This window comes from Nyctibius grandis, chromosome 10 (assembly GCF_013368605.1).
Source record: "Nyctibius grandis isolate bNycGra1 chromosome 10, bNycGra1.pri, whole genome shotgun sequence".
Classification (NCBI taxonomy): Eukaryota; Metazoa; Chordata; class Aves; order Nyctibiiformes; family Nyctibiidae; genus Nyctibius; species Nyctibius grandis.
Window position 1 is genome coordinate 16,609,224 of NC_090667.1, and position 18,096 is coordinate 16,627,319.

Below are 18,096 nucleotides of genomic sequence, written 5' to 3' on the forward strand. Positions count from 1 at the left end.
GCACCGTGCTGTCCTTAGTCACCAACCCCCGCATGAGTGAGCAGCACCAGGTCGAGACTCCATGAACACAACAGGTCTCTGGTGCCCGTAAACTCGGCACAAGAAGGTTGGGAGCTGGAGTGACGTCTGCGTGGTCACGTACCCACAATTCTTCCCAGGGACTCACAGCAAACTCCCCAGGTGGGGACTGCCCCTGCCAGCGTTTCTGCAAGGCTAGAGGGAAACTAACTGATCCCTTAGACCAACAACGGGAGCCTTCAGTTCCTTCATTCAAGCTCCCTGAACACAAGGTCCTTTCATTAGGGCTATTGCTAATATTTAATGCCTTCTGCTGTGTTTTCTGTTACGAGACGCTCTATATTGCTGAAGGCTCATTTCCAAACGAATAACATATAATACCCCTAACAGAGCTGGAGTAAAGGCTGTAAACCATGTCATATTTGTCCCCAAATCTCTCCCATGGATGGGTTTCTTCATTTCCCCCCTTCTCATCCCAGTGTTTGCTCAGAAGTGAGCTGAGCTCTAACGAAATCATTTTCAAGGATGGGGCACCAGGTCTGGCAGAGACGAGCAGCCCACTAATCAGATGGGAGAGGGAAAGAGCTGTAGAGGCTGGGATGGGAGAGGAAGTTCTAGGCAAGGGGACAGAAAGTCATTATTTTATTAAAAGAAACATCGGTGCAAAATGTTGTTGCAAAATTGAACGTCTGCTCACATCCCCAAGGAGGGAAATGGCACTAAATGTCACTGGTGGTGAAGAGCATCACACCTCTGTTCCAGGAGAGATGCTGGAGCCTGGTGAAAGGAACATTAGGGCATGACCATCTGGCCCTCCATGGACAGGCCCGTTCTGTGACCTGGAGGGTGACAGCACATGTGCACGCACCACCAAGCCTCCAACGCCTCTGCAGAGCCTCCTCTCTCAGGAAAGCAAGATTTGGTCAGTTCAGCTTCCCAGAGCACTGAATTTCCATCTCTGTCTCAGCACAGAAAGCCAACTTGTCCACTCTCCTGGACTCTCAGCTGGCAGATTTCACCAATCATGGTTTAATCTGAATATAAGAAACAGTCATTCCTAAGCCAGGAGAGCAGGTCCCATGAGTTGGTTACTCCCTTCCTGGGGCTGACCCATGCCCAGGGTTGTGCTCTCTGGTTTCGGTTCTTCTCTGCCCATACCCATCTTCTTCCTTCTTCTTGTTTTTTCACGGATTGATTATTTCATTTTATCTGTCAGATGATTTCATGAGTCAGGAAAAGGCATCTTCCTGGAGGCAGTGAGGTCATAACTCCATGAATTTGCACTTTATCAATGCACATTTTAAACATAATTTTGTGCAGAGTAGCAGGAAAAAATGACCAGTCTCCAGCATTTGTTGTACACATGCATGCACCCTCCTACCTGACACCCTTCCGCCAGAGATCTGGTGGGACTCACTTCCTCAAGAGATGGAATGAATTGTACCGTTCTGCTCAAAGCATGTCCAAGAAGTTCAAAAAGTCACCAAAACCTGCAGCATCACAGACAAGGCAACCTCAAGGGATCCAACAGCTGCTGTGTAAAGCCGGTCTTCAGTTATGAACCTCCTCAAAGCTGCTTTGTTTCATATCAGTTTAGCTATGAGGAGACATGGACAAGGCCTTCAGCTTCCTTTGAGTCACGCTTTGTTGTGTCTTTGGAGAGCTAGAGCTTGGAACTGAGATGGAGAACATAATCAGCATTAATTATGTTCATGGAAACCCCACCTCAGCTCTTTCTGTGGCCAAGGAGAAGCAAGCCTGTGGACCACTGGAACCCTGTGTCTCAGTGGTCATGGTCATTGCTGCCTACTGGGTTTGGTTTCTTCTTCATGCCTGGACCTGTAGCAAGCTGCTACGTCTGGTCCTTCATTACTCCTCCTCCACCTCTACTGCTATTTCTACTGCCCACCAGAGACTCTTGCATTACCAATTAGGACTTGGTTTATTTTGCAAGTGAACGCAGCTGCTGGCAGCCACAGGCAAGGAGGGCCTGGAGCAATTGTAGGGGGGTGGTACGAAGGAGGATGAGGGTTGTGGTACCCCTTGGGTCACGTAAGATCTGATAACCTAGTGTGGGAGGACACGGTCCTTAGCAAGGCTACAGGGGAAAGGATGCCCGAGGCGGTTAGGGGACTTATGGGAGTTTGGAGGAGATAAGGTGAGCTTGGTCAGGGGCAGAGTCAGTGCTGCTGGTACCTACCCATCCTCCAGGTTCTTCAGAACAGCGCATTGAAAGGAAATCTGGGCACGTCCTGGTAATTTAAGGTGTTGTCACTGACTGCGCAAGGTGATGGTGGAACCCATAACAGTGAGAAACTGGTTATATGCATCTCTCACTAATATGAGAGCAATTGTTTGGTGTGAATCAGCAGCCAGGTCAGAGGAGGAAGGTTGCTGTAGTATCTCTGGTGATTGGCGTTATGTCAGAGAAGGAATTCAGAGCTGGCTATTTACTGAAACTTGGCAATAAGCACCTCATTATGAAAGGCCCATGTTCCTTCCTGCTGGGTGGATGAGATGAAAAATAGGGTCTGAGAATGGAGGTGCTCAGGTGGAGGATGTCTCTGAATTCAGGATGTGATCCTACAACCCTTGCTCCTCTGAGAGCTGCACAGAGCCAAGGCTGCCTTGCAAGATGGTGGAAGAGCTTTCTGCTTCTGCAGCAGCATGTGGAGAATGTGAGGTTCCTCAAAGGTGCCTGGGCATGGCTGGTCCTGCGGGACGGCAGCGTCTCTGCTCCGCAGCTGCTGAGACAGTCACATCTATCTCAGGATAACTGCCTGAACCCTGACACCCGTCTCATGGCCAGAGCAGAAGAATTTGTTGAAATTCCTGCTTTTTTGGTATCTAGAAAGAGATAATAACACAAGTAAGATCTTCTCTTTGTGTTTTCCAGGAAGGAATGAGAAGGTGATTCTCACAAGAACACTTCTGAGCCTCTGAACATGGGCTTTTCAGTTGTGGTATTTATTACGGCGGCTGAACCATGGCCAGAGGCCGTGCTGAACTGGATGTACAGGACAGACCTCCCCATCCAGCCCCCCGACACGACCCCTTGCACTGACCGCTCTGCAGCGCTTTCTGCCTGTCTTCCCCCCTCCAGTCCCTGGGGCTGTGAAATGGGGGACCTACGGCAGTGCTGCGGTGGGATCCCTGGAGTACTGAGACAGGAGCCACTGCAGAGGGCTGGATCCTGTGCCCGAGTGTCTTTGTGCACCTTCATGCCCCACCGATGTGTGCTGGATCTACATGGAGAGCTGCTGGGAGGGGCATTGACACCAACAGAGCTGGAGGTGCAGGATTGCCTCCAGCAGAGGCCACAGACAAACACCAGAGAGTCACCGAGCTGAACACAGAATCACAGAATCACAGAATCACAGACTCAATGAGGCTGGAAGAGCCCTCTGGGATCATCGAGTCCAACCATTGCCCTGACACCACCATGTCAACTAGACCATGGCACTAAGTGCCATGTCCAGGCTTGTCTTAAACACCTCCAGAGATGGTGACTCCACCACCTCCCTGGGCAGCCCCTTCCAATGGCTAATGACCCTTGCTGAGAAGAAATGCTTCCTAATGTCCAACCTGAACCTCCCCTGGCAAAGCTTGAGGCTGTGTCCTCTTGTCCTATCACTAGTTGCCTGGCAGAAGAGGCCGACTCCCACTGCACTACAACCTCCCTTCAGGTAGTTGTAGACTGCACTAAGGTCACCTCTGAGCCTCCTCTTCTCCAGGCTAAACACCCCCAGCTCCCTCAGCCGTTCCTCGGAGGTCAGACCCTCCAGACCCTTCACCAGCTTGGTCGCCCTCCTCTGGACTCGCTCCAACACCTCAACACCTTTCTTGAAGTGCGGGGCCCAGAACCGGACACAGTATTCGAGGGGCGGCCTCACCAGTGCCGAGTACAGAGGGACGATCACTTCCTTAGACTGGCTGGCCACACTATTCCTAATAGAGGCCAGGATGCCATTGGCCTTCTTGGCCACCTGGGCACACTGCACACAAGCCCTCACACACATGGTGGGTTATTAACTGAGCTCTGTGGGCAGCGAGATGCCAGCGACCGTGGAAATGGGGCAGGGGAATACAGCGCTCTGATAAACCCACCCGGCCCTGCCCAAGCATGCAGCTACTACAGAGCCTGTCCTTCCTCAGCCCCAGCTATGGCAGAGCCGTGCATAAAGAGGAGAGGAAAGTCTCGGAGCCATCAGACGCTTTTCTAGCTGGGGCAGAAAGGAAGAACGTGATGGAGTCACAACTGGAAGTCAACCCCATTAATTCTTGTTACGACTCAAGAAGCTCAATTTCCAGACCGCTGCTTTTTCCCACAATATTTTTTACACAATTGATTTTATTCACTAGGTAGATAAATTCTTTACTGCTGTTCCACACCAGATGACTTCAGGTGTGCCGTGAATTACAACGAAGAAGACATGCAGCAAAAGACAACCTTAACAGAGTTATTTTCTGCTTTGGTTGCGTGCCCGGCTATCTCTGTTCTGACTTGTTCTGAGCCTCGGCTCAGAGCTGCTCCATAAATTCAGTATTAGAGCTGGCACAAGCCGCGGGACTCCCAGATGGCTCTAGACCAGTTGAGGTTGTCCGGCTCTTGGCTGGGCACCGCAGCTCAGCTCTCAGGTATGTAAACCCAAGCTGTGTTTTGAGGAGCAGCTGAAGATCTGGCCCAGGATTTTGCAATATGCTGTTTCTGCGTCGTTCTCTTTTGGTATTTCCCCAAAAAGCGACAAACCAGATTATCTGGTCATTTTGTAGTAACAACCCCAGGCCCTTGGTGGTGTAGGGAGGAGTACCAGGAAGAATGCAGCAAGGTGAGTAGGACATAAAATCGCGGCGTGTTGTGTTTTCAGGCGCTGTGCCCTCAACAGTGCCAAGACCAAAGGGGTTTGTTTTGACTGATTATTACCCAGTTAAGCAGGACTTTGCTTCTGCCTTTTCCTCCACCTCATGTCCCATCCCAAGCTACAGGCAGACTTTGATGTTCGTATTTCAGGAGCAGAATCATAGAATGGTTTGGGTTGGAAGGGACCTTAAAGATCATCTAGTTCCAACCTCCCTGCCACAGGCACGGACACCTTCCACCAGACCAGGTTGCTCCAAGCCCCATCCAATCTGGCCTTGAACACTGCCAGGGAGGGGGCAGCCACAGCTTCTCTAGGCAACCTGGGCCAGGGTCTCACCACCCTCACAGGAAAGAGTTTCCAGAGACCAAAGAGGAGAGGGCTCTGTCACACAGAATCACAGAATCCCAGAATCAACGAGGTTGGAAGAGCCCTCCGGGATCATCGAGTCCAACCATTGCCCCGACACCACCCTGTCAACTATACCATGGCACTAAGTGCCATGTCCAGTCTCTTCTTAAACACATCCAGAGATGGTGACTCCACCACCTCCCTGGGCAGCCCCTTCCAATGGCTAATGACCCTTGCTGACAAGAAATGCTTCCTAATGTCCAACCTGAACCTCCCCTGGCGAAGCTTGAGGCTGTGTCCTCTTGTCCTATCGCTGGTTGCCTGGGAGAAGAGGCCGACTCCCACTGTGCTACAACCTCCCTTCAGGTAGTTGTAGACTGCACTAAGGTCACCTCTGAGCCTCCTCTTCTCCAGCTAAACATCCCCAGCTCCCTCAGCCGTTCCTTGGAGGTCAGACCCAATACCTCACAGGCTCTGTCCCCACAGAGCTCCCAGTTCCTGGAGTTTCTTTAAGCTGGAGGTGGTCAAGGGCCATTCACGGCTCTGCCCATGTCTCAAGGCTTCTGCTGGGCTGGTCACACTCCAGAGGTGGTTGTGATGCCGCCCTTCCTCTCTGAACCGCTCTACCCACCCTAGTATCACGTCCACCCACTATACCAACACGCACCCTCGAAGGTGCCGCTGAGTCAGTTCCTGTTCCTATGGCACAGCTCTATTCTCAGAAGGGTGAGCTGTTTTTTTCCTGCGACTGGAAAACACACTTCTTTATTTTCCATTCTTTTTCTTTTTTTTCTTTCCATTGACACGGATGTCTGGACTCCACAAAGGGCAAAATCAAGGTGGGACAGCCCTTCTTCCTGGGTTGTTTCCAGCCCCAGTGGGATTAAAGTGTTGGCTATTTCACAAAGAGGCCCATTCATGAGATGATTTGGTCTCCCAGGGTGACATTTCAGGCCTAAAGGCCCCCGAGGCATTGACAATGCAACCAAAATCGGCCTTTCGCAGAACTCCCTGATTTTCCTCAGATCTGAGGACCCCACGTCCCCTTGTGTCCCTCTCATCTGGGACACCACAACTCAGCAACTCCTTCCCATAAAGCAGGACGGGAGAGGAGCAGCACCAGAAGGGCTCAGCTCCGAGGAGGGCTGGGCAACCATTTTTGACCAAAACCTTCACTTTTAGAGTGATGAAAATATTTGATAAATTCTTGTCAACACCTCACAATGGATTTGATCTGTGATTTTTCAGCAAATATGCTGAAAAAAGTTCAAATGTTTGTCTCTAGTTTCCCACTGAAGTGTTTTGGATTTGCCACTTAAAACAGTGGCTTTTCCTCTCTCTCCACTTCTCTTTAGAAGTGTTTTTCTTCACCTTGAATGTTGAGAAACCTCTGGAGATATTAGAGATTTTTTTGCCTTGATTAAACTGACACATCCCATTTAAATCTCCTCCTCCCTAAACTATTTCTTTCCAGTTTGCTTGTACACAGGAGGGCTTCAGGTGGGGCTGAACTTAAGGACTGAGCTTGACCTCCCTGTCTTGCACCTCGCTCGGCAAAGTGAGAAATGGTTCCTCCCAGTGTCCTGATCCTGCGATCTAAACTTTCTGTAAGAAACAAGCACCATGGAGAGAGAGTGAAAGAGGGAAAACGGACCCAGGCGAGGCATCTTGTGCAGAATCCGGCTTTTTAAACCACTTCTAACTCGTGGCACACTAAAACACACCATTATTTGCAGCACAAGGCAGCAGCACCCCTGGTGTATTTAAGCCAGGGCTGTTTTCCCACAGCAAAAGGCTTTGTGATGCTTCAGCACTTCTCCAGATTAACGCTTCTTACCACACCCTCTCCGATTTCAGTGTTTATGTTTTTTTTTTTTAACTGAGTTAAGGAAAGGAGCAAAATTCAGCCCCACTGTTTATGAGCTCATTAACACTCCTCAGCAAGGGAGCTGGCACCACGGGGTTGATGTTAAGAGTTACCTTCTCTTTCCCTTCTCTTCCCCACCCTGAAAAATGACGCAATTTGGTTCCCTCGTCAGATCCTTCGTGCATGGCCCGGACCCCTGACGTGCTGAGATCCAGAACCCTTTGACCCACAAGGTTTTTTCCAGGTACTTGCTGCAGATGACAGCACAGCCCCACGTGGCATATGACTGTTTATTGAAAATATTTTATTGCTTTCTAAAAATCAGTTTTAATAAACTCCAAAGAGATACAGTAAGTAGACCAGCAAAATTATTTAACAAACTCAGTGACCTGGCATTTTCTTCCTCTGCAGGAAGAGAGCCAGTTCTGTAAGAACAAGCTGAGATGACCTGGGTTTGCTGTAGTCCATAGAGGTTGAGCTCCTCTGACTGCACAGCATTTATGCCTAAGTTCCAGCAGAACTTCAGGTGAAAGCAATGAATCAATCCATTGGTTTCAGCTGGAGTTTGATCAGCACCTTGCACCTGAGTCAGGTAAGAATAAGATCAACAGTTTTCAGAGGCTAAACAAGGCACAAACTGCACAGCCGTGCAGTCGTTGCCAAGGAAAACTCCTCACCTTGGTTTGAAACTTCACCTCCTCCCGGTCAGCAGCTACCACTCTGCACTAAATCTGCACTCTGGAGGAAACGCACCATGAGATGTGCACAGTTATGCTATACGGCAAGAGACCAGCTTCTAGCACCCTCAAATGCAGGGCAGATGATTCTCCTGCAATTCATACTCTGCAGAAGATAACATGGGAAGGGAGGGTCTTCCATAATGCTCCAGCACTTGTAAGGAGATATTATTGGAGTCATCAGATGGTAATTCCACCCTCACACTGACTGTGAAATACAGAAAATGGCACCTCAGATAATGGCATTTCTTTTTGGTGTTGAGTTCTGTGACCTCCTTTTTGAGAAGACATGTTTGAAGGTAGCCCCAGCTCCCGAGACCATGCTTTGCCTCACCTATTTTAGAAAGTCCACTGTATTCACCAGCGCAGCACCTGAATACATCTTCCCTTCTCCCTCTCCCACTTCAAGTTTCACGCAGTGTTTTTCCCCCAACATGTAATTATGAAACACCTCACGTTACTCTGTGCCCCAAACCAAAGGTATTAACTCCAAGTGAAAGGAAAAAAGCTCTGTTATTCTGGGGCCAGCCTGCCACCGATACACTTCCCTTGGTCATGTCCAATCTTCAGTGAAAGCTGGCAGTCTGTAAGTGAAAATTTTACTTCTGAGTGACAGTGGTTTGTAAGTCACCCCTGCAGCTGGGAAACCTCTCCCATTCCCCACTTTGACCTATAAGTCATTTTCCAGCAGACACCTTCCTAGTGAGCACGTAACTGCTGGACCTGCCCGGGAGTCAGAGGCGAGTGTGATTCTCGCAGCCGTTGTCGGTGGGCTGCTCCGGCGCGGTGTCTTCCGAGGCAGCCATGCCCACCCCGTTGTGCACAGCGTGGCTATGATTCACGTGTTCTTCCTGGCCTTTTGTGGTGCAAGTGCCACTGGTAGGAACCAACGTGTGTTTCTTCTGCACCTGCTCCAGTATCTGCAGCACCTGGAATTAGTAAACATAGCTGTGAGTAGGTTAGTAATTAGGGGAAAGCACTAATTGCTTCTCCGGCTGTTGAATCATGCCCTGTTCTGTTTCAAACTACGTGTCTGGGCTCAGCCTTGGCGTTACACTAAGCATTTCTGTCTGCTCAGAAGTCTCTGGGACAGGTGTAAATGGAGAGTCTGCCCCGTGGAGGTCCATGACCTTGGATCTCAGAGGTGTTTCCATGAATGAATCAGTCTCACCTCGCACACTCCCCAGCAACATGCTTAGCACAGAGAGGTGCAATGGTGATCCAGAGGCAGGATCAGGACACAGGCAACATGAGAGAACTTGAGTCTCTTTTCCCAAGTAACAAGTGACGGGACGAGAGGAAACAGCCTCAAGTTGTGCCAGGGGAGGTTTAGATTGGCTATCAGGAGAAATTTCTTCACTGAAAGGGTTGTCAAGCACTGGAACAGGCTGCCCAGGGCAGTGGTGGAGTCCCCATCCCTGGGGGGATTTAAAAGACATGTAGATGTGATGCTGAGGGATATTGTTTAGTGGTGGGCTTGGCAGTGCTGGGTTAACAGTTGGGCTTGATGATCTTAAAGGTCCTTTCCAACCCAAACAATTCCACGATTCTAACATGGAGCTCTCTTTTTCTGCTCTTTCACACCACCCTATGATAACTCCTCATGCTACCACAGATTTCTTCATCTCCTTATGGAACTAGGAAACCCCTAGTCTGAAACCCACTTAATGGAGATGGAGAAAGGGAGCAGAAATAAAATCAAGATTAATTTTACCTGAGACTTGGGGATGAGACCGACTCTGAAGAATCCTATGTTTCCACTGTCGATTTTGGTGCAGTCCACAACAGTAGAGGCAATGTTCTCCGGAGAAGGCCCATCACAAAGAACTGCATCCACCTGAAAAGCAACAGAGATGTTCATGCCAAGTTTCCCTCAGGCGCTTGGGAAAAGACAGGCCAGTCTCCTCCTTTCAACAGCAGGTAATTATTATCAAAGACAGGCATTTGAATGGCCATGACTACTGTAATTATAGAACTTATGAAAGTTCTAAAAGCCAGAAATATTTTAGAGCTTTGGCACCAGCTTCAGCTTGAGATGGGAATCCCCTGTGTTCTGACAGCTCAATGCCAGCTGGAGCCCTGTCACATTCAGGCATCAGTGGCTTTATAGCTTGTACGTAAAGAAGCATTTTTTTGTTGCTCATATCATTCTGTGTTGGAAGATGAACTAACTCACGTTGCCAAACTATAACTATACTGTATAAATCAGAATAATTTTGGTTTCCCACCAAGTTCTGTATTTTACACTGTTCTTTCACTATGACACCAACATGAGGAGTGTCCGTGAGATGCTTGCCCAGATTCTTGATATCAACTATTGATTTACCTACTGGAAACAAAGTGATTGCGTTCTTCCATCCCCCCATCTTTTGGGACCAGCTAGAATGAAAAGACACAGAGCCCCAATTACCTTATCTCCCAGCTTGGCATACACTTGGTTGTGGTGTGTTGTGTCTGCCTCTCCCGTTGGGTTAGCTGATGTGACCACAATGGGGCCAACCTGGTGACAGAAAAATAGGAATAAAAGCTCTGACCAGGTTTTGCTGTACAAAATAGATTACTTGAACTCTGAAGTTCACTCGTGAGTCTCTGTGACTCACCCAGGTAGGGACACCTGCTCTGTAGGCAATTAGAGTCCCACCAAATCTGTGTACGAGTGACTAACACCCTGCTGAATTGGGTTTACTGATGTGGATGAGGAAAGAACGTTTTGTGTTCCAGCAACAGCAATTGCCAAAGACCTACAATGTCTCTCCTAGAAACGAGCAGAACATGCAGGGTATCACAGTTCCTCTAGCCACATTCTGGACCTTCTGAAGTTATTCTGGCTTCAGATGACCTCGTGCTTGAGAGAAGTGTTCTATGTACGAAATCAGACAAAGTGTCTCTTAATTACATCTCTTCTGGCTTTCTGACCTGGTGGTTATTCCTTTCACCCTCTCCTGCAATAACATCAGCTACTAGCTGCCTGCATACTCCACCCATTCTTAATGGTATTTTTCTTGCGGGAGTTACTCTTTTAGCACTTTTGACTCCCCAAACCTGTCTGAACATGCTAGGATCCTCACTTCATTGAGAAAGGAAAAAAGAGAGGAGAGGTGACATGCCAAAAGGGCTGACAGAGTGCTGCAACCTCTCACTATCCTCCTCCCCACCAGCAGGCCAGAGGACCTGGGTGCTAGTGACTGGCACCAAGCCTGCTCCCTAGACAGTGGAATGGCAAGGTCTGGTCACCAGTGCTGCTGGGACGAGTGTGCTCTGGCCACTCACCAAGTCGATGAGGTGTGTGGTGACAGAGCAGTCGGGGATGCGGATGGCAATGCTCTGAGGGGTACCGACGTATTTAGCAGAGTCCTTCATTCCCAGGAAGTCCACCCATTCACCTGCACATGGAAAAGTCACATGGCACTTACAGATGTACATCAGTCCGAACACAACGATCTTACCAGAAATATCACCATGGAGCATGTGGTGTTGCAGGGATGCATGACTTGAAGTTGGAGTTTCAAAGCCAAAGCTCTCCAGAGAGCTTGGAACTAACAGAATTTCCTCACCTCTGGGTACCACCAAGCTAATAGGAGATGGCCAGGCAGCCTCCATGAAGTCCCAGAGGAGAGGAGTGAACAAATGCTTTGCAGGTTCCAGTTGCTTTAGGCTAGAAATCCAGAGTGACATGGGGCGATCCTGAGCCTGGCGCTTGGAGCTGGAAAGGAGGCAAGAAAAATGAGCCTGGAGGTAGGATGGGGATTTATTTTCAAGCTGAAAAGGAAATTGTGTTGGCGAGGAGTAGAGTTAAGACAAGGTGCATAGTCTCTGCCCTAGGTCACCAGTCTGTAGTAAAAGTAGGACTGTTCAACAGATGACCTGACAGGAAGGGACATTAATGACTATTCCCAATCAGGAATGTCTACTCCAAACCAAAGTTTTAGCTTCTTGCGTAGTGATGGGTAGAAGTCCCAATTGCCCAAGTTCTGAGGAAACCCCACCAACATGAGGTGTCCCAGCTGCTTACAAAAGTACAGCTAGAGGCATCTGTTAGCCACGAGAGGCGTTTTGCTTGTGCCAGTATGTACCTACAAATATGTACAATAATCCCCTGCCCCATTTGTCACTTCTTCATGTTTCCTTGTGATATCCAAGCTACGTGGCTCCATCACCTGCCTGGAGTCTTCAATATCCTAGAAGACAATTCCAGCTCAACTGTCTCCTTTCCTCATTCAGATCTCCCCCAGGCTCATCCCCTTGCTGCTCCCATGAAGGCTGAGCTATGTGTCTCATTGCTCTTGATGGCTGCTGTAGCAAGTACTCAGTAGCAGCTGTAAGTCCTACAGGCTTCTTCAGACTAGCCAAGGAAGCCCTCACTGGGGCAGCAAGACAAATACTTACTGGTGAGCTTTCTCCACAGCATCAGGCCGATTACAGGCTGCCACAAGCACATACACAGTATCTGTGGGGATGCCGCAAGTCCCTCCGTCCTTCAGGATATCTGTTGGCATGTGAACAGGGCAGAACCCCTTGAGTGACTAGAAGTGAGGGGCTGTAATTCATAGAAGAGCTGTCACAGACAAAACAGTCAGTTTGGTGCTCTCATCTCCTTTTCCCAACTATCAAAGCATTTCCTCTCACAGTGCATTTTCTAGCATTCATCCAAGAGGAGATCTGGCATTGAGGGGGGTTCTGGGCCATGTTCATCAGGGCCAGAAGTCATTCAGGCCCGTGGAGAGAGCAAGCACCACGCATTTGCGCTGCTTTCTCTGTACAAAGCTTTCAGTGGTGGCCTCACCCTGCAGGATTCAGGTATCTCAGACTGGATGAGCAGACAGGGATATGACACAGGAAAGACAGCAGCAAATTCACTGCTAAACCCAGCTCCTATCAAGGAACTGGTCCCATTTCCCCCACAGTGTATTTAGCTTCTAACGACTCTTGTAACTTGGTCCACTTGATCAAAATATCATCAGATTATCATGGTTTCCACATTTGGATTGGAAAAATGTTCTTTTAATAATGTTCTGCTACAAAACCTCCCAGAATTTACCCTCCATCCCCACATCACACCCGATGTATTTCCCTTACCTGCAATTCTCTTGACTGAGGAAGCTTTCCTGGCAGGCAGGTGAAGGCACTTGGTCATTCCTCCCCCCACACCACTAAGCTGCACAAGGGGCCTACCCATTGGTAAGCAGGAACCCTCAAAGGTCCTGTTGAAAAGGGCAGACAGGAAGCAGTAAAAGCTGACCAGACCAAAGATGAGAGTGGCAGCAATGTCATAGCCAGCTGGAAGAGCATGGATGGCATCCAGCAAGAAGCTGACAGCGATGAGCAAGAAAGTGAGGGAGTAGAAGAACCAGGCGATGTTTAAGAAGAGTGTGCAGAAGACAATGAAGCCATTGAAGAGCATGAACGCGATGATGCCTGCTGCTGCGTGGAAGCTTCTGGTAGTACTATAGAGGCAACCATATCTTGTCAAGCCCCAGATGATCCACATGACAGCATAGAGAATGAAGGCACTGCTCTCCAAGGTTTTACCTCGGGCAAAGGCCACTGAGCCACCCAGAAGCTTAAGGATCCCACCAGCTACCACTACCCATGGAATTACAACAGTAGCCAGTGGAGCCTGTGGGTCCCCTGTCGTTGTTATAGCAAAAGAAGCGAGGACGCTGCATGCATAGCCAAGTATTTCTGCGTCCGCATACTTGGAATACCCTAAGTAGGGAGTGTGAAGGTCTGCCCCTTCACGAAGCTTCAGAAAACTGCTGCGAGCAAGTAGGGCCTTCACAGCACGCTTCCCTGTTGGGATCTTGGCACTTGCTTTCACATTGTACAGGTGAATTAGAGTCATCACGGCTGAAGCCACAAAGATGGCCACATCCACACCTTGGGGTCCACCTTCAAAAAATCCCTTGGGACGGCAAGCTAATGCAATGCAGTAGGCCACATAAACCAGCAAATACAGGCCATCCACTGGGCTCTTAAGAGCGAGAAAAAGAGCCAAGACAACAAAAAGAATTGAGAAAACCACGAGGAATGGAGTAGGGAAAGATGGCTCCTCCAGTTGCCAGACTGGGTACAGAAGGCAATAGCCTCCAGCAAATTTCAGGATGGAAGTGAAACCAAAGAACGTAGCCATTAGCACATCCATTGCACGGTATGATAAAATGCAGACGCCAATCTGGTAGACCCCAGCTGCCCACAGCCAGGGCACTTGACCGATAAATAGTTTGCCAGTGACGCCTAGGAGCCTACAGCCAAAGACGCTGGCAGACAGCATGTTCAGGATCAGACCGGTGACTGCAAAATGATTCATGCTGCCACCGGTGGATCGGATCCGTTCACGGGTCTTTTTCTTGGCCAGATCTGTGCCAGGAAGGGCAATTTTCTCTTTGGTTAGGAAATAGAGAATCCTTCCCAGAGCAAAATAACCACCAATCAAGCAGACAATCATATAATTGCAAGCCACAGCAGAGGAACTGAAAGCCGTGCTGTAATGCATGGCAACCTCATGAGCACTGGCAAGTGAGACAGCAGAAGCAATCATAGCTAGGATGACCTCTCTGCAAAGGAAGCCCACCACTGCAATAATGAGTAGTGCCAAAGTAAACGTGACCAGGCCAGGCACCAAGGCATTGCGGAAATCACCAGGGTCATTCAAAACTCCTTGCCCTCCCAGGATGAAGACCACTCCATAGCTGCACCAGAACACTGAGATGGTCAGGCAGAGAGACAAGAACAGGGAGGCATTTCTTAGGCTTCTCCGAATTCCTGTGAAACAAATGACAATGGAGACAGAACTGTGATTTTGAGAGAGTACGTTATGGATAGGGTTGTTGGGACAGGCAGCTGTGCTGTAGGCACGTGGTGTGCTGGAAGCATGATCACTGTGCTAGCATGGAGCTGCACAGGTCCTGCGTGATGCTAGACAGAGCTATCATGAGTTTGGGTAGGTCTGCATGACACCGTGTAGACATGACAGCACAACACAATCCTGGTAAAGCATTTGTTCAAAACTAACATTGATTTCTTTGGTTGCCTATATAGGAAAAAACTGCTGTGCTGACATACTGCTCCAGGAGAATGAATCAGGGGCCTGGCAAGGCTGCCATGGTTTGTATAAACCTGTTGGCAAAGCAGCCCAAATACATGCAAAGCTATAGAAGGGGGAGGCCTTGGAGCTGGCCATCCTCCGAGTCTTACCTGCATATGCCAAAAGAGATGATAAAATCAACAGAAGGACTCCTAGAGCTGTGCTGGGGATCAGAGGGGCTGCTCTGGGTAAACTGTAGAAATGCACTGCCAGTAAGAGGGATCCTGCGTGTGACAAGGGAGGTGGAAAAAAAGAAAGAGCTTGTAAACTTCGCCCAAAAAAACAGGAGAGAAGCAGAGTGGCATGAGCAGGGAACAGAGAAAAAATAGCAGTACAAGTTCTGAAAATAATGAAATCTAAGGAGCTGGGGGGGGGAATTGTAAGTTGGTTTGTGTCCAAGTTCTCACCTCTTTCTGGGTGCCTGGTTTTAAGAAACTTGAACTTAATCTTATGTTTGAAAGTGCTCCCCTGTTGTCAGATAAAGGTAAAAATCAGCTCTCTGATTCCAATTACACAAAAGGCAGACAGATGCACACGCACTCTACGGATGACCACATGAGCCTTGTGCCTACAGAAAACTAGTCTAAAAATGAAAAGAGGCAGCACTCAGAAAGATGAAATGCAAAGAAGGAGCAAATGAAAAGGAGTGAACACAGAAAACAGAGCTGCAGGGAAAATGGTTAGAAAAGGAAAAGAGAGGAAAGTGCATCCAAATAAAGATCATTTATGAAAACGATGACCAAAAAGTTTTGATTTGCTTCCCACCCAGGATGGATCAAGCACAAAAGTCCAGGCCAGCACTTGAAAGCCAAGACAAATATTTTGTTGGCTGCTGAAACAGGCACAGGGATCGCTAGATCTAAAAGCTTTACCCAGGCAGAGAAGATTTAGAATAAACAGACTCTTTAGCCCCCTTTGAAAAGGGGGTTGTCCACGAAAGCTAGTCCCAACCCCATCCTCCCATGCCAAGACTCGATCCCTACCTGCGGAAACGCCCAAGAGCCCTATGGAGGAATGCAGTGACTCAGCTTTTCTGTCTGCCATCGCAGAGTCCGCTGAAGACCCAGCTGCGGGCTGAAGTGCTGCCTCTCTTTCCTCCCTAGGTCTTTATAACCAAACCAACTCCACTGGCCTGCGTTCCTCCCTGCTCTCCACCCCTTTTCCCTACAAACATCTTCTGTTAGTGTTCCTTGCTGCATGCCGGAGGAAATGCAAACGAGTTCCTTGCTGCAATAAATTTCAGTCTGTGAGTCAGCAGGGACTGCTGGTAGCTCCCTCCAGGGGCCTGTTAATTTTACTGTTGATTAACCCTTGTTAAAAAAGACACTTGAAAAATAATGCTGAAGGTTTATTACTCTTACTGCCTTTTTGCTACTGCCAGTGAGGAAATTACACTGGTTAAAATTAAGGTTTTTTAAAGAATCCATCTTGTTGGAGCAAACAAGTACTTCACAAGCCCAGGAGCTCCTTGGGGACCAGTTATTTCTCCTAACACTGGCCATGGTCCTGCTGTTTGTCCCTGTCACAGCTATGAATGCCTGGCACCACTGTCCTGCACTGGGCAAACCCAGGGCAGATTCAGTGCCACTCCTTTAAAGGTGTCTTCTGTCCGTGTGTCACTCCACATCTCCCTAACCAGCCTCTCTGTGCACACTCACAGGGAACTCCTCCTCAGTGGTCTTCATGAGCAAGGTGTCAATGCAAGCGTGCAGTCTGGAGATCATCGGTGTGAGGATAAATCTAGAGGAGCCTCGCTGGCTTTCCAGGAGAACTGTGCAGGCAGTGAGCGACTACCAGTCACTGCCATGATCGCTGCTGTATCCCAAAGGCAACATGAAGGACCTGTTCACAGCTTCCTACTGCTTCCCATGGAGAATATGTGATCAGGGCACGAAGGTCTTTACCAATGGAGGAGAGGCTGCAGAAAGCACTGGCCACTGGCCTCGGGGTCATGTTGGGTCACACATCAAGTGGGAATTAGGCAGAGAACTGTTCTGTGAGAGCTAACAGAGCTTTGACGGAAAACGGGGGCAACACTTGCCTGCACTTATGTACATTCCTCCACTGTTTTGTTTGTGTGCAAGGGACCAGTGTAGGGCCTATTCCTGTGAAGGACTCAGCTCCTGTTCCCATCAGCCCCAGTTAAAGCAAATTCTAATCTCAGCCTCCTGACAAGATAAAAGATGCAGAACAGTGTAAAGAGCTTCACACTAATATTACTGGGCTGGTCAAGGATGACTCTGCAGAGGCCCTACAGCAGCAGGCTGTGATGTTCCTCTTGGCAGATCCTGCTCTGTGTTCCCCCATAAGTCATGCTCCCCAGCCAGGGCTGGAGGACAGAAAAGCTGTTGGAAATGGCACTTAGAGCTGCACAGACTGGAGCTCAAAGACAGGCCTCCAGGATCATCCAAGAGGCATTAGATCCATAGCAGCAATCAGAACCACCCCAGACTGTCAGGGTCCCCAGGACTCTTCTCCTCCTGCTCTCTAAACCAGTTGGAGCATGATGCTTCCATTGTGCAGCTGGATCCCTATAATGGCTTCCAAACTTTCCTGGTTTCTTCAGTGCTTTGGAGGACAGCTATCTTTAACTGTGTTCACCCTTGTAGAAGAGGTTTGAGGCAACATCATCACTAGAATATTAATGCAGATTAAAGCAAGGTGTTAATATCAAAGCCCAATGTCTCTACTGTAATAAATGTGTGCAGACATTCCCACAAAGAATGGAATAACTCAGCTGAAAAGTTTTATTTATCAAGAATACGGTTATTGCAGATAGATCTTTAGGTTCAATATGTCTACTGAGATAGATCTTATTACACGAGAAAGCAAGCACTGGAACAAGCCTGATTTGTCCAGTTACACCTAACCAATTACATCAGTAAGAGGAACCAGCTCAGTCAGTTTGCAACAGACAGAGCTAAATGATGTGGTTTGCAGCAAGCAGAAAGTTTGTTTAAATCATCAGCCTCTGGCTATCTTTGTTCCATCATTAACGGGACTGCTCTCTAACCAGCTGAAGGAGGAAGAAACTATCTGTTCAAGTTGCAGCATGAATCAGCTGTTTTTTCATGCAAGAGGAAAGAATACATTTCTAAACCACAGTTAGAATACCTTAGAGACCAGAACAAACTGCAGTGAAAAGGCTTTGGATGTTTTCCACACATAGATCTCTCAGTT

General features: G+C 48.6%; 1 protein-coding gene across 1 annotated transcript; it reads right to left on the reverse strand.

Annotated features, from left to right (window-relative positions):
• Positions 1-8,566: 8,566 nt before the first annotated feature.
• On the reverse strand, positions 8,567-15,960 carry LOC137668086 (uncharacterized). The gene is made up of 9 exons (XM_068409381.1): positions 15,900-15,960; positions 15,027-15,140; positions 12,909-14,594; positions 12,219-12,318; positions 11,387-11,535; positions 11,103-11,215; positions 10,243-10,332; positions 9,547-9,669; positions 8,567-8,761 (listed from the first exon to the last, which is right to left on the reverse strand). Exons 1-9 carry the CDS (start codon positions 15,958-15,960, stop codon positions 8,567-8,569), a joined length of 2,631 nt encoding a protein of 876 aa, XP_068265482.1.
• Positions 15,961-18,096: the final 2,136 nt, after the last annotated feature.

Coding starts and splice junctions, on each gene's coding strand:
- LOC137668086 (XM_068409381.1), bottom strand. CDS start 15,960: ATGGCAGACAGAAAAGCTGAGTCACTGCATTCCTCCATAGGGCTCTTG. Junction 15,141..15,899: donor GCTCTTGGGCGTTTCCGCAG/GTAGGGATCGAG, acceptor TGTCACACGCAG/GATCCCTCTTACTGGCAGTG. Junction 12,319..12,908: donor CTCAGTCAAGAGAATTGCAG/GTAAGGGAAATA, acceptor ACATGCCAACAG/ATATCCTGAAGGACGGAGGG.